The sequence below is a fragment of the Branchiostoma belcheri genome, unplaced genomic scaffold (genome assembly GCF_001625305.1).
Source record: "Branchiostoma belcheri isolate BF01 breed outbred unplaced genomic scaffold, Haploidv18h27 scaffold270, whole genome shotgun sequence".
Taxonomy (NCBI): domain Eukaryota; kingdom Metazoa; phylum Chordata; class Leptocardii; order Amphioxiformes; family Branchiostomatidae; genus Branchiostoma; species Branchiostoma belcheri.
In genome coordinates, this window is record NW_017803877.1 from 16,221 (window position 1) to 32,535 (window position 16,315).

Below are 16,315 nucleotides of genomic sequence, written 5' to 3' on the forward strand. Positions count from 1 at the left end.
CATAGCTTGTACGCATTGCAATTTTTGTGCAAGTTCTTTTTTCGTATTTCTCGAAAAAAATTCACATAGTTAACAGCATAATCTAGCTCCAAAACTGGAAATACAAATCAACATATTTTATGTTTCTTGACTTGATTTGACAATTGGAAAGTCGATGAAAGTTGATGGAAGACCGTTTCCAAAATGAAACTGGCCGATGTTTGGAAACACACACATACGGAATACATATCCATTTCCAAATGTACATAATTCAATTCAATTCAATTAAGACAGTAACTAAGTTGATCATTAGATTTATATGGGTTGTCTAAGTAGTGTTGAAAATATATGATTAGCACTCTTGAACGTAATATCAGATATTTGTGACCGGAAGTGACACCCAACATCAGTTCATGGACGCATTAACCAGTCAATTCTTTGCGCCTATCCAGCTGAAGTGCGCTGTCATTGCGAACATGAGGAGAATACGAAGTGCGTTGAAAGGAACTCAAACTGGATATGTGATTGTCTCGAGGGTTACAACAGAACGAATGGCACGTGTAAAGGTAGGTATATCGAGATCCAATACCGTATATACGATACATTTGATTCCAGTAGGGAAGAACTTCAGGTATCCAGTGTAGAGTTTTATAATGCTGCGTACGGTGAGTGTTTATTAGCCTCCACCAGACTCCTTTGAAGGCTACATAAATGGTAGAAAACGGCCTAAAAAGGAATGTGACTGGCCAGGGGAGATAGTTGGCCATAGAGGGTCCAATTTGCCTGCACTGATTTCGGACTCTCTAACTCCCCCGGCCAGTTGCATTCTTTTTTACGCCGACGTCTACTATTTATTCAGCCTGCAAAGGAGTCTGTTGGAGACTAAGTCTTTCTTAGGTTTTTAAAGTATGATAGTATGTAAGGGCAAATGGGCAATGAAAATTATTTGTTTCTTGTTCTTATTAAGGGCATTGATCAGATATCCTAGCTGCGTGACGTTTGACGAGAAACCCGTATGTTCCCTCAGATATCGACGAATGTGCTCTGCGCTTGGATGACTGCGGCGACGACTCCGTTTGCGTCAACACCAAGGGATCCTACCTCTGCTTTTGTACGCCGATTGTGAATATATTTGGAGGAGGGAGAACTATACAGAGGAGCGATGACTTTCAGCTCAACAGTGTGATCGAGTACTCGACGTCGAACTGCCAGGTCGGGAGTATCAGGCGAATCAGCTACAATTGGACGTTACACAGCACAGATAGGATTAAACTGAGCGGCACAAGTCTCAATCAGGCAGACATAAAGGTACAGCAAAACCAACTGGCCATCGGAAAAATCACTTTCTACTTGACAGTACGGGTAGTCGCTGAGAAAAACAATACTGAGGTAGTGCATTCTTCTCTATCATCAACTACAATCAACATCATCACCTCCCCACTTGTGGCCGGGATTCTGGGCGGTTCCAGAAGGCAGATTGACCACGGCAATCTGACACTTGACGCTGCGACACTGTCCTTCGACCCTGACGAGAGGCTTGGTCCTTGTGACCTGACTTATACCTGGAATTGTACCGTACTTACCGGTGAGTAGATACGCCATTTATGGCCAGCATACGTAATATGATTTTCTTTTTATTTATTGATTAAAACAGACAAGACACAGTGGTGAGCAACGCCAGCGCCTGCTAATTTTAGCCACACCACAAAAAGAAAGAAGCATGACTAACAAAGACAAATACAAGTACTATAACGAATTACGTTACAGCATGAAGGTTCGGTAGTCCTAGATGCAAAAATACATCACTGTAACATGTAAAACTGCATCACTGTATATTGTAAGAATGTGAAATTAATTAAATTAGTGAAATACGTAACTTTGAGTCATATTCACAACTAAAGGGGAAGAGTTTAACGATAATCATAACATCTTAGTTCTTTCCATAATTCAGTCAGGGGAGAGTACAGGTGCCCGGACATTTCTGCCCCTGAATGTGGTGAGGTTCGTATTTTGGTAAACCGGGAGTTCTTTACGCGTGTCTTTAACTTCACCCTGACGGTGTCTGCGCCGAGAAGGACACCCGCCCATGCATCACAGGTTATTGAAGTCGTCAGCGCAACAAGAATCAATCAAATCCCAGGACCACAAATAATGTAGGTTGTCATCGATACGTTTTATTTCTTTTTAAGTTGCATTCTTTCTTTTTAAGTTAAACTTTCACCTATAGTGGGGGAAAAATTTAAAAAATTATTGTTCTTGTAAGATATGGTATTGACTATAACGTTTACACTGTGCAACTTAGGACTCCACGTACATAGCACACAGTCATAATAATAATTATTATTTAAAAAATCCTTAAATTATTATTATCGTAAGATATGTATATAATACACGTGTAACGAGCATTTTTTTTCAATAAGAGAGTTTTAATAACAAGTTGTGAATGTTGGCCACATCGCAATTCAGGCAACCATTATGGTTGGCTGCGATTCTGTTGTCAATACTATATACTGTATGTTCTCCAAATAAAACTACTTAATTCATTCACATGATATCGATAGCGACTATAAAGATTCCACCTACATAGCATACACACTTACCCCCCTTACCTTACCTTAGATCTTAGGCATACGGGCACATTTGGCAGCAAGCTTCCAACTAGGTCTAGCTACTCTTCCCAACCTCCCACAATTGGTGCAAAGCTACGATTAAAAGATGACCGTGTTACATCTAACACGTCCAGCTCAATTGAATGTTATGTTTTCTCTCCTTAGATGTGAGGAGTTGCACGGCACATGTGGACCCATTATAAACGTGGGCGAGCAGATGAAGTTAGTGTCTGTTTGTGGAAACTGTGATCATCAGTCTGGTGAGGATTGTGATGAATTTATTTCACCTTCAAGAGCAGAAAACCATGTTTTACATGGGTTAAAAGTAGTTGATGGTATTCACCTTACTCGCCTCAGACATAGCCAAGACCCAGCTCACCATTAGCGATGGCCAAAAACAGCGAAACACAACGAATGCGGAAGTAACTATGCCACCGCACTGGGCAAAAACAAGGCAGGGGTCTATAACCTGATTAAGACATAACATCATTGACAAATATTCTGTAAAAAATACCAGCAGGACATGCGTTTAGATTTTGACAACGTTAGTAACATAATTGATATCCTATACTTTATCATTTACCAACTCAGGATCTTACGAGTACTGGTGGACACTTGTTGCCAGTCCGACTGATTACCCGGAATGGACAGACAGTGATTATGATAACAATCTCCTAAATGAGCGGGATCAGGACTACCTGGTGATGAAGGCAAACATCTTTGATAAGGTAAAGGCAGGCGAAATTTTTTATTTGAAAATAAAGACGGGATTCTTATTGTCTTAAAACGGGGATTAACATTTCTTCGTTGATAATGAAACTGAACAAATAGTTGTCATTTCTGGTGAAACTGTGAACAAGGAAACCATCACCAATTCCTCTTTACGCATACCATCATAAACACGATGATCTCTTTTAGTTTTCGTGGATGGATGGATGGATGGATAGATGGATAGATGGATGGATGGATGGATGGATGGATGGATGAATGAATGAATGAGCGGATGGATGGATGGATGGATGGGCGGACGGATCGATGGGAATGAATGAATGAATGAATGAATGAATGAATGAGCGGATGGATGGATGGATGGTCGGATGGGCGGATGGATGAATAGAAGGATGGATGGATGGATGGATGGATGGATGGATGGACGGATGGGCGAATGGATGGATGGATGGATGGACGGATAGACGGATGGGTGGGTTATTAGATGGAGAAACATGTGTAAAGAATCTGTCAAATTTTTTACTTAAAAAATCAGTCAAGTTGCATATAGGTCTTCAAGCATGGCATCTTCTTGTTCTTGCAGCCAGGCGACTATGTGATGAGAGTCAACATAACAGACGTCCAAACAGGCCTTACGGGTTACGCTGAGTACACATTCAGAACTAACGGACCCCCTACCAAGGGGACATGTAATGTCATGCCACCCATCGGTACGGCCTCGGTAGACGACTTCAAGATATGCTGCGAAGGTGAGGGTAGTGTTGGAAACATCGTCGGTGCAGATACAAACAAAATGATTTGCCAGTGCCAGCGTTTTTTTTATATATAACGTACATTTAATACTGAGAGAATCTTCATTTGAATGTTGGTTAGTGCCTCAAAAGTGCTTCCGTGCATAACTATTGCTTTATGCTTCGCTCTGGAAAGTCTGATTGCAGATATATTCTCTGTCTTATGTTCTGATTTCCAGGTTTTAATGACCCTGACCAACCCTTAACCTACAATTTTCTGTATGAAACTGACATCGACATCGCATCCGTGAATACCACCTCCTCGTCGGTCTTTCATCTGCTGTACACTGGACCGGTAAGCTGTCATTCAATCTAACTAAAACGACCTTATGTTGGCAACCTCAATCATGCTATTCCTTATAACGTTCGTAAATTGCATTTTAGCCATTCGTCAAGAAAAGGAAGGTTGAAATCTACTTCAACTCAAACCATACGTAACCAAATAGATCCAAAGTATTAGTGGTAAGTCTTTAAATGCTAGACATCCAGGCAATGAGATACAAATGAAAACAGTAACTCAAGCAAGAGGAGAGATTTGAACGCTGTCGAATGTTACAAGTAGCATTCACCGACGAAAATTAGTAGATGAGACTAGAAACGTCTAACACTTCTCAAAATCTATCCGGCAGTCGCTTGAGTAACTGTTTTCTTGAGTCAGTCTAGTTGCTTGTGTGTAACCGTTTTCTTAAAACGTTTGAAAGTTTTCAAAATCCATCCAGTTGCTTGACTAACTGTTTCCTTGTGTATGTGTCTGTGTTTATAAAGTGAGGTTGGTGTTTGGTATTGAATCGATCCTGGCAAACGTAACTAAATAGGTTTATACGTTCCCTTTCTACATATAGGAGAACTGCACAGTACCACTAAAGCTTCCACTGGGACTCCGAAGCCGGAACTATTCCCTTCCTATTCGGGTCCAAGTGTTGGATAAGTTCGGTGGATCTGTGAGTGTCGAGCCTGACCCGCCAACGGTAAGTGTAATGTTTGATGATAACACAGATGCCAGAATCACGTACATATCCTCTTTCAGCTGTATATCTGTGACCAATGAGCGACCAACAATTTGATAGGTCGTTCGACGAATTCCATAGAAAAAGATCGAATTGTCTAAAGCATCGTGCCTTTACTTGTCATTTAAATCACATTTTTACAAGTTTATTGCAAATGCTTGCCCGATGGCTAATAGCAGGCACAAACATCATGTATGAAAAAGAAAATGCAATGATATAAGAGACTACGTCTAACATTATACTGCATTCTACAACATATGTGGTACTAGTTTTGCTGGGTTTGACTTCTTCTTTTGAGGCAGTGGAAGACGAATTTACCCAGCTCTTCTATAATATGTGAATTCTTTGATTGTGAATGACTAGCATTGCTAGCATATAGTGAATTACTAGTATTGGTTGGCTGTAATCAATCTATGACTTTTTTCTGGACACTGTTTTCACCCAAACATCAAGGTGAAGCCGGCTGAGATTTCGTCTATCCAAATGCTGACCAACAACACCACCACAGTCCAAGATGTTCAGAAAACTACTGCGGTGATCTCGAGCGCAGCTTCCGTGCTGAATGAGCAGACGATCATTGCAGAAAATACGACCCAGGAAAGGATTATGGTAACCACTCACTCTTTTCAGGCTATACGTCTTTGGGAAGTGTTCTAATCGGGTGTCTAAAATTCGTGAACACTCATAGTATTACAGCTTCATAGTATTACCTTCTATAAAGTTCACGAGTGGATTTCGGTCTCTCTATAGCTAGCGCGATGATGTTGCAGACAAAACGACGGTATTGGTATTTGGTAGTATTAATTCATGTCTTTAAGAAAATGCAAAATGACCTTTTAAAACATTTTAAAGTAACTTCAACTAGCGTTTATCTATTTCTTTATTTTATTTTTATTTATTTATTTCGCACAAAGAACAAGGAAATGTAAATTAAATTAAAAACACTGCAGGAGAAGATGAAGCCTTAAAGGCTTGTACAAGCCCTTCTTCTTAAACATAACAAAACAATCACCATTAAACTGATTAACCGAAATACTTAAATGAAAATCAAGGCAAATGAAGAGAAAATATCAACAAATCGTAAATAAGTACCCATTATACAGTTAAAAACAAAATTATAGCAAAATAAACTAATGAAGAAGCTATGTAATACTTGAATTATTCAAAGCAAGAAGTATAGCAGCTACAATGACATGAATAAGACTATCTAATAGGGAATTAAGCTTTTTGTTGATACGTGCGCCCACCTGGACGAATCTGGTGGGTAGGTGGGTGGGTAGGTAGGTGGGTGGGTAGGTGGGTGGGTAGGTGGGTGGGTGGGGGGGTCTCTTTGAAATAAACAATCAGAATGCCCGGTAGCCAACTGTGTTCGATAAGATAAAACATGGAAATGATGTATTACTGTAGTAGTAGGATATAGCCGTAGTAATTATATGGAAACCTACCGGCGGGGGCTCCAATAAAGGAGCCCGCTGCGGTTGAGACGATCGCTGGACGTGTCGTCCTTTTCTGGGGTACCCATGGAGTCTCCCAGGAAACGCTTTGCTCCGTGTCTTCGTCAGATCCTCCAGGTTGGAGTGATGATCTGTCGAATTTTCCTGAGCCAGCAGCTTCAGAAAAGCGTTTCCTTGTAGATTCTGAGGCGATGTAGACTTGATGGCAATGTTTGGTGGTATAAATTGACGAAATTTGGTAGGAAGCCGATAAGCCTAGATTAAACGCACCCGCCATCTTGGGCGATACCATCCCTTCCACCTCATACCCCATACCGTCGCCAAATGATTAACCCTTACGACTGACGGCTACCCCTGCAGTACCGTTGGAAAACGCCAGGTGAGCCACTTTACCTTCGTTTCCACAAATACCACTCAAGTACCAAATATCATGAAAGTCCATCCACAGCTTTGTGCTGCTGTCTTACATACATACATACATACAGACCCACACCACACCACATCCAACCCACACCATGGCCAAACCGAAATCATACCCTTCTAGCGAAGGCAATTATGCCGTATTCCTTCCCCTGTAACAGATTCGGGAGACTTTAACGTCCATCGTGCAGCAGGTGGAGGTCACCACCATAGAACACGCTCAGCAGGTCCTCAGCACCTTGGAACACATCACTGCAGTTCCCGAAGAACTCGAAAACAATGCACAGGTCCGGTAAAACGGCAATGACAATAACATTTAAGTTTACTGCTTATATATATTAGAATTCATGTCTATCTTGGGCTAAATGCATTACGATAGATACCTAGAGTATAGTAAGAAAACCACGCTTCTTAATTTTAAAACGCGTGTAAACGAGATTTCTATTATATCGTAGTCAGGATGAAATTACATATGTGAACATTTCATTGTTAAATGTGCGTATCTGTTGTATACCGCTGACTGGATGATTGCAGTATATCTTTGCATATCTTAGTACAATTTCTTTATGTTCTAGACTATACTTTCCCATCTGCTAGTCTCACAGACATATTGCAGTGTACATAATACTGCCAGGCTTTGTAATTCTTTTGATAAAACGACTTCTCTATGCATAAACGTTTTCAAACAGGTAGACGCATCGACCACGCTGCAGGATATAAGTGTCTGGGTGAAGGAAGAGTCAACCGAAAGCGGCACGGAAGAGCTGGAGGTCCTATCAGCACATATGTTGACAGGTGTTGAAATTTGAAATTTCTTGAATATTTATTGCTATATTTGTGTGTTTTTCCCACAACGTGAAAGATCTTTAGATTTTGTAAATTTCCATCTTCAACTCTTTGTCCATTTTTCAAATTTGCCGATTTTGCAGGAATAGGGGAAGTTAAAGTAATTGCTAACCCCAACCTATGCACTTTTCTTTAATTTCAGTCGCTGTGAATGTCCTAAATGCCTCCAACATCAAGGCAATAGAGACAAAGAAGAGGAACGTTATCGAAAATATAACGACTGAGACAGACAATTTGGAGAAGGTGAGAAGATTTTGACTTCTTTTTATCCAGGAACATTCTCTGTTATTCTCTGAATAATGTCTATTTCAATTTTATTATATACAGTGTAGCTATTACATAGATAATGTTTTTCTTGTTCATGTGTAAGTGTTCCGCATTGAATCTCTGTGAGTGTGAAAATGGAACCTTACAACATGAGCCGTTATCTACACATAGAAACCCAGTAAAAGCCATTTCTGTTTTAACATGTAGAACAAAAATGCCACCACGCAAGTGCTGAAAACAATCAACACATTCGGGACCCTCCTGCTGTCAAGAAAAACCCGGGACGACAAACCAACGCTGCTTAAGTCCAAGGGGTTCGTCTTAAGTCTGGCCAACACCAGCTGTGACAAGCTGGCAGAGCGAATCATTCGAACAGAGGAGCAGATTGGAGCCTTCTTTTACCTACCTGAAAAAGCCGCTCAGAAGATAGGCTGCTTGAATAAACTTAACGAAAGCGTTGGGTCGAAGGTACTGTTTTTCTGTTTGTTTTCATCCTCGCTTGTTTCTTTGTTTTGCTTTGCTGGCGATATCAGATTAATGTATTTTCAAGGAGAACAACACTCCAAGTATCTTGACATCCTATATTCGATATAGAGTTACACACTTCTTTTAATAATTTCATACAATTGTCCGATGTGATATCAGTTTGTTTTTTGTCACGCACATGCACATAAAACAAACACATACACAAAACTCTCTAGACAAGTCTTTGGTATGGATATGAGTGACTTCTTTCCTAGCTAGTGTAGATACAGATTGTCAGAGGTTCAACACAGCACGCCAATGCTAAACCGAAGTGACGCTACTTTCCGTGTCTGTATATGTTTGTGTAGACCTTCTGGACGCAGCAGAACCCACATGGGTACTCACCAAACGCTGACGATGTCAGGACGGGAGTGCAGGCGCTGTCCTTTGAGAGAAGGAACGGGGTGAGAGTCCGTGAACTGGAGGATCTGCAGAACGACGCGAGGATACAGCTGATAACGACACGGACCGACCAGGAGAACGATATCACCATCAGCGGCACCACCCAGCCGGAAAACAGTGGCAATATCACAGTAAGTCAGCCGTTTATATAATCTCTCCGTATGTATGATATATACCCAATGATCGCCCAATGAGCTCTAAATGTAGAGTTCTAATTCTAATTCCATCACAGCCTTCAACACTATGGTAACAGACAGTTCTCAGTCTTACATCCGTCCAGACGCCTTGAAAATGGCAAGGAAATCCGTGCTGGTATTTACCACAGTATAACTGATGTAAACAACATGCTGGCTGCACCGGCCTGTCTCTTATGTGGGATTAAATGGACTTAAATGTTTATGAAGCTCTGTAGTATCCAGATGTCTAAATGCGTCTTGAATAGTCTGTGGTACACAATCTCTCGCTGTAAAGAGCTGAATGGACATCCTCCCCGAGAGCTTGCGGCCATACACCTTTAAGTCAAGTGGCCATTCCCATTCAAAGAAGTAGGTTCTCTGTCTCTATGGAAACCAGTCATCAAAGATATCAACACTATGGTAACAAACACTTCTTACACTGAATAATCGGCCCATATTATCACATGTGCATTAATGAACAGAACTAAGATGTTCCCAACTCTCCTGACGTGAAGGTGTTGGTCATGGAGCATATAGGGGCCTGACCAATGGTAGGGCTTGCTAGAAGCATATGTAGTCAAGCTACATACATGGTGCTATTTTTCCTTGCCACGGCCAGGTTCACAACTTCAACATCAGCAAGGCGAGGACGTCCCTCCACATCATACTGCAAACCCAGAATGACAGCGCACCCTTGCGACTCTTCCTACAACGAGGAACCGACGCATCGCCGGACAGGTATACCTGGAACATGTCACTGCCTTTTGCACCGACGTCGCCGGCGTGGTCCACGAGATTATCAGTCACCTCAGACCCGTACACTTGGTTTTTGTCCCAGGAGGAGCTGAACATTACAGAGGAGGACACTTCCTGGTCGTTAGGTGGAGACTTAACCTGTTCTGCTTGTCAATACTACTGTTGTAATGCTATATTTTGGAAAGCGTCTTTATAGCAAAGGTGATGGTTCTATTGCCTTAAACATCTACTCATTTTACCCGGATATCCAATTATGAACTATTTGAACAAGACTGACTATCAGCCTTTTGTGTTGACTTCATATGGCTCCTATTGTACCATTTGGGGCTATAATAGGATGCCTAGACCTGTTTTTTTCTGCATTTTTGCGAGTACGGTATGTCTCGTCCAGTATCGACATGCATGCATGTATGTATGAATGTATGTATGTTTGTAATGAAATATGTACCAGCTACAAATTGCTACACGTAGTGTTTGAGATATGAGAAATATTGACGTCCGCTCGCTTTTCTATTTACCAGCCGCCCAACATGTGCCCATACTCAACGACACAGGAGGGAACCTCACCGCCAAGTACAACATCACCATCATTTCCGCTAGGTGTCTCTTCTTCGACGAGAACGAACACCTCTGGGCCGACCGTGGTTGTAAGGTGAGGCACATCTCTTTCGGCTGCTCTACATAAATAACTTGGTCTTGGCTATGATGAAACATGCATGCTTCCATTATTTTGGAACATCTTGTAGCAAGAGACAGAGTGGACAGAATTATTAGGAAAAGAAGGTTTAAACTTATACACAAGACATACAGTTCAGCAGAGAAGCTTTTTTCTGACAGCATCTGCCATCTTTCATCCGCCATCATAGTCACGTGACCAAGAGGTTCAAGGTCAGCATAGGTCACATGACTAGACGAGGGTGTTGCATATGGTGAATGTGGGATAGAATTGTTGTGTAGCAATAAAGAGATATCCATGCACTACCAGAACATTTTGTATTTACAATTTTGCATGGTCTAAGATTTGCTGAAAATCATGAGAGCATGGTTTCTCTGTTCAGGTTGGACCACTCACAACAAGGGACCATTTGCATTGTCTGTGCAACCACCTCACCTCCTTTGGTTTCTTTGTGGCTCCGAATGAACTGAACATCAGAGCAGCCCTTCTGAAAATCCCAGAGGACATCACGACTAACTTCATAGTGTGGGCCACAGTCGGCACTGCGTTCTTGCTGTACTTTGTACTGCTGTTCTGGGCAAGAGGCCGGGACCTTAGAGAGAAGAGAAAGGTAAGAGACGATTTCGTAATTTCAGCATATATTTCCTTTAATTTCCTAAATGTTCTACCCGTGTAAGTTTCATAGTGTCATCATCCCGATAATTATGTTAGCCGTTTGTGTTCTTGTGTGGCCACTTCGTCATTTTCATATCGCTTGTTTCGTGGTGACAGGTGGATTCCTCCCTTTTTTTTTACTCTTAGCAAATATACATGTCGTTAATATCAAAACTTGTCTAAGACGAACGTCCAGGGGACCAAGAAAAAGCTAGTGGCCTTCTTAGACTTCTTATGCAAAAAGCCATAGGTTGATCGTTTATGAAGACTACGCTAAATGCTGTTTCCTGGATGCTACATGCATCTTTACTACATACTGTTTTCTAATATTCCCCCCTGTGTTATGTCTAGCTACGAGGGCTACAAGGCAACATTGCCCGAGCCACCAGCTATCATCATCTACTGGAGTATCATCTGTGGGCATCGGTCGTGCGACCTTCATCACGCAGTATCTTCACACGTGCGCAGAGAGTCTCATGTTGTTTCTCCCTCCTGATGTTGGTGATGGTGACAAACATCATGTTCTTCCAGCAGGGCAGGGCAGACAATTCTGTCAGCATCGGAGGGGTGAACATTCCATTCAACATCAGTTTACAAACGGTAGGAATCTGTTTAAAGTTAAACTTTTTTGTTCCAGCACAAAGAATTGTTCTCACTTAGAGCTTTCGACTAGTTACTCTGGGCTTCTTCAACAGACTGGCCCAGTGAGACTTGTGAAGTGGCTTCAACACTGGGTCAAAGGTATCTGGTAGACGATGTCGCCCCCTGTCGCGGTTGTGTGAAGGGTGATGGGCCCTGATGTAAATAATCTCTCAGGAGGTAGTCTTGTTCAGTGTCCAGTATTCTTACCGTGTCCAGCGAAATTTTCTCCCTTTCCTATATTTGCTGTTGGTGTCTGCAGTTTTGTTTTCTGTATTCAAACCTATATTCGAACAATCCCAATAATGCATCATGAACCACGGTTAGGTCTTAACACAAAACATACTAAGCAACACCAACCCTAGATCTCTAAGCAGGTGGTTTCTCCTGACTCAAACAATTATCGGCGCATGCATATGAGTGAGCGTTAGGCATTGGGTCTTACCTTCTTGTGCCGCTACTTCATGACTCTCATGTGTTTGATCATGGAGGTAACCTCAGTGATTTGACCTTTTGATAATGATAAATGTCACAGTGCAGGTGAATTTTATTTTAAGGTCTAGCTCGTGTACAAGTTAAGCAAGGAGGTTTAATTTTGTTGATAAGATGTTTTGTTCAAAATTCACCTACAGGTGATATTAGGGCTGACGTGCACCCTCATCGCTTTCCCACCAAATGTCGTCATAGTCCTGATCTTCCGGAATCTTTCGGTGCGAAAAAAGCGAACTTCCCAACTGGACAATATAGTTCAACTGAGAGCTTATCGAGAATTTGGGGAAATGTACAATACACGAAGGAAAACACCCCTCTGTTTTGATGCGAAGGGCTGCTCTTCCGACACTGTGAGCACGTCATCGCGACTAGAGCATGACGGGAGAGGGCCGGGCTACATAGATCACAAAACAGGTGCGTTTGTTTTGAATCAATCAATCAAGCTACCAATCAATCAATCATTTAATCTACCATATTTACATAACAATTATAATAGGTACAATGTATTGCACGTTTTTAAGAATTAAACCAATATCTACGATACCGTCTACAGCATTGCACAGGAGTTCCATGTAATAAGACTACACACTATACCCTATTTGAATGAAGCAGTCTTTAGAGCAGAGATGGTCTTTTTAGTAGATCATCATTGCAGCGGCCTGTCGCCACCATAGCTGAGCTGTGGTGACCATTTTCAGCCAACTGTTGTCACAAAATGACTTTGTTTATATAATCTCAGATGCGGAGGGTTTTATTAGATATGAAAATGATATATCACCACTGAGCACTTTCTTTCTGACAAATCTGCTGCGTTTACAGGAGTAACGCAGCAAGATGTCACACAAGAGGACGGATGTCTGCCCTGGTGGTTTCTGTTCATAGGTACGTCTTTTGACTTAACATTGATGCTTTCTGTTAATCATCGACTATGGATGAACCAATTAGCTATTGTTCTAGCTTACATTGTTGGACTGCTACTTTAGATTCTCATGTGCTGGGCCTTAAATGACACAGTGCACGTCAAATTTATGTTAAGGCTAACTTTGTCTACAAATTAGGCAGGGAGGATTTCCTTGTTAAATAGCTTATATTATCTACAAGTTAGGCAGGGGGGTTCTATCGTTAAATTTCGTCTAAATAAATGTCTCGTAGGAACACATAAACATGCAGGGTACAGGAAGAGCCATGATCATGACATGTATTTTGTTCGTGAATTACTTCACCCATCACTCCTCTGTGCACCCTGTATCCGCAGCGTGGTTCCTCGTCTTTGCCATCGTCCTCCTGTCGGCTCTCTTCACCCTGCTGTACGGCGTGCAGTACGGCAGGAGGAAAGCCGAGGCCTGGCTCTTCTCCTTCCTCGTGTCCTTCCTCACGGACATACTCATCGTGCAGCCCCTGAAGGTGGTCCTCATCGTCATTTTTGTGCGGCTCATCTGTAAGGTATGTCGGGGCGGTAAACCACTAGTCTCCACCAGACTCCTTTGCAGACTGAATGAATACTAGTTGTAGAAATCGGCCTAAAAGGGTATTACTTAGTCTATTTCTTGGCCAGGGGAGTTAGTCGGCCATTGAAGGACTGGTTTGCCTCCGTACAGGATGCCTCATGCATAACTTTAGGCCGATTTGTACTAATCTTTCAGGCTGCAAAGGTGTCTGATGGAAACTTGTAAACCATTCAGTCTTTTTGCCACCTCAATGCCACAGCTAATTTCCCATATTGTCTCATATCACAGACATTTGAAACGGTCGATACCATATCGCAGAACGACAAACTGACTTTGTCAACACCGTGATATTTCGAATTCGTGGCGTAGAGAATTAGTTGCTGTGATTCATTTGCAATTGAAATGTTTTTTCTAAGATAAGCTTTGATAAGCTTGGTTATGGCATCGACCGTGTCAAATAGCAACGACTGTTTACGAAACACACTACCGCGCATTATTCCATTATATCGTCTAGACTTTGAAAAGAATATTACATAGAATAAACATCACAAGTTACCGTCCATATTCCCAGTATCAATCAGTATAGCACAGTTTTTTTTTATTATACCATTCATTAGAATCGAACTCGGAGGTCAAAATCTCAGCATCGGAATGCCTTGCTACAGTGGACGAAACTTCCGCGGGTAAGGAAAGGAGTTTCTTTCTCTTAATATCAATCACTGTTATATACAAAAGGCAAGTGTGTGCATGACTACAAAATGCATGTTTTGTTATGTTACGTTACGCTACGTTGCGTTACGTTACGTTACGTTACTATATATTTTGGTTAGTTTTTTTATATTGCGCTATGTGTTATGCCTTTGCAACCAGATATCAATGTTTTAGCAGCCGATGTCTTACATATTTTGAAGTCCTCGGCGAATCTGTGTGACTCTAGAGTTCTAGATCCAACACATGATGACTCGGGACTTTCAGAACAAAACCCAACTGTTCGCTTCCCTCGTATATGGCAAATTCAAATAAAGAAATATCGCGAACATTTGTTTGATCCAATTTTTTATGCAAGAGAAAACTGATGACGTTATTATCTTGACTTTGAGCTTATGGGCTTTGTGACTTTTCTGAAACATTTTCCAGGTTAAATTGAAGGACAAACTAGGTAGTCGCCGTCTGGCAGACCAAATCCGGGAACTGGATGAAAGGTACTCCGCGGACCCTTCCATCCCAAGTCTACCAACGACACCTTCGTCACTGATAACCGACGACACCGACGAACTGGGAACCATCGTCTCTAGCTCTGAAGACGGCGGCCCACCGTCTTACCTGCACCTTGCGGAGTCGCCAGACACCTCAAGTGACCCCTACCCGTCCGAATATGCTCAGTCAGAAGCCTGGGCACCTGTGGACGGCGGTGACGGAGTACATCCCCTGCATGATGAAGATGACCTGGACAGTACTGATGATGACAATGATTCGCGGACCATGCCGTTTAGAGAAGTTTCGTTCAAACTGCCATAGACTATTATTACTCTAATAGTTACCAATTGATTATACAGTGAAGTTAAGCACACGATCGAGCGTTACCGTATTTAAATTTTACTATTTTTCTAAACAAAAGTTTTTATTGGAGTAGAACCGTCAATTGTATATAGTACCATAAATTAACGATTAAGATGTAGAAATTAAGAAAATGATAATTATACATAATCGAAATAAAGCAGACTTAATCATGCGTAAAGTAATAAGTTTTATGATTATTGTGGCCTCCCGATCAACATTCGATTAGTATTTTATTATTGATATCCACAGATACCAACAAGACGACGCTAGAAGAAAGTAGTACGTTATAAAAATAAAAAAGACATAAAAATTAAAACGCCAATTCAAGACTGCAATGGGGACTACGGTAGTTTTACTTATTTTAGCAGCTCATTAATCGATATCGTTGCAAATAGAACCAAATATTTGATTTAAAATAAATAGTGGAGCTAGTGTTTCAAATAAATATACATATGTGCAATGTGCAATATTTGTATTGTAAATACAATACAAACAAGTACTATATGAAGATATTAAGGCTACCATATTTTGTTGCTTGCTACGTTTAAAGCTATGATTATTTTTGGAAGGTATCGGTGTTAATGACCTGTTCGGCGTTAATGACATTGTTCACTAGAGTAGAGCAGTTAAAGACTACAAAAATGAATTGCTTCACTATATATGTGATATTTTTAAAGATGTGTTTGTGTTCTTAAACCCGTATATAGGCCATGTCTTTAACTCAGGGATTTCAACAAGATAACTGTTATTCAAGCAACTCGATAGATTTTTAAATCTATCCAATTGCTTTATCTATTCAAAATCTATCCAGTTGTTTACGCCAAAAAGCAGTTACTCAAAGAACTGGATATGATTTTGGAAATGGTCAGAGTTTCAGTAACTCTG

General features: G+C 41.2%; 1 protein-coding gene across 35 annotated transcripts in view; it reads left to right on the forward strand.

Annotated features, from left to right (window-relative positions):
• LOC109472382 overlaps positions 1-15,826 on the forward strand; it is a 31,921-nt gene extending 16,095 nt beyond the window's left edge. For all 35 annotated transcript variants that reach the window (XM_019772124.1, XM_019772123.1, XM_019772152.1 and 32 more), the window contains 23 exons: positions 432-545; positions 1,007-1,564; positions 1,931-2,132; positions 2,754-2,848; positions 3,180-3,316; positions 3,901-4,066; positions 4,288-4,403; positions 4,951-5,076; positions 5,569-5,724; positions 7,151-7,276; positions 7,679-7,784; positions 7,978-8,078; positions 8,310-8,570; positions 8,936-9,160; positions 9,825-10,086; positions 10,483-10,613; positions 11,020-11,247; positions 11,643-11,891; positions 12,563-12,836; positions 13,242-13,304; positions 13,678-13,865; positions 14,488-14,553; positions 15,008-15,826. In XM_019772124.1, the coding sequence (XP_019627683.1) occupies positions 432-545; positions 1,007-1,564; positions 1,931-2,132; positions 2,754-2,848; positions 3,180-3,316; positions 3,901-4,066; positions 4,288-4,403; positions 4,951-5,076; positions 5,569-5,724; positions 7,151-7,276; positions 7,679-7,784; positions 7,978-8,078; positions 8,310-8,570; positions 8,936-9,160; positions 9,825-10,086; positions 10,483-10,613; positions 11,020-11,247; positions 11,643-11,891; positions 12,563-12,836; positions 13,242-13,304; positions 13,678-13,865; positions 14,488-14,553; positions 15,008-15,388 (4,331 nt within the window). In that variant the 3' untranslated portion in view covers positions 15,389-15,826. The remainder of the gene's footprint in view (positions 1-431; positions 546-1,006; positions 1,565-1,930; positions 2,133-2,753; positions 2,849-3,179; positions 3,317-3,900; positions 4,067-4,287; positions 4,404-4,950; positions 5,077-5,568; positions 5,725-7,150; positions 7,277-7,678; positions 7,785-7,977; positions 8,079-8,309; positions 8,571-8,935; positions 9,161-9,824; positions 10,087-10,482; positions 10,614-11,019; positions 11,248-11,642; positions 11,892-12,562; positions 12,837-13,241; positions 13,305-13,677; positions 13,866-14,487; positions 14,554-15,007) is intronic.
• Positions 15,827-16,315: the final 489 nt, after the last annotated feature.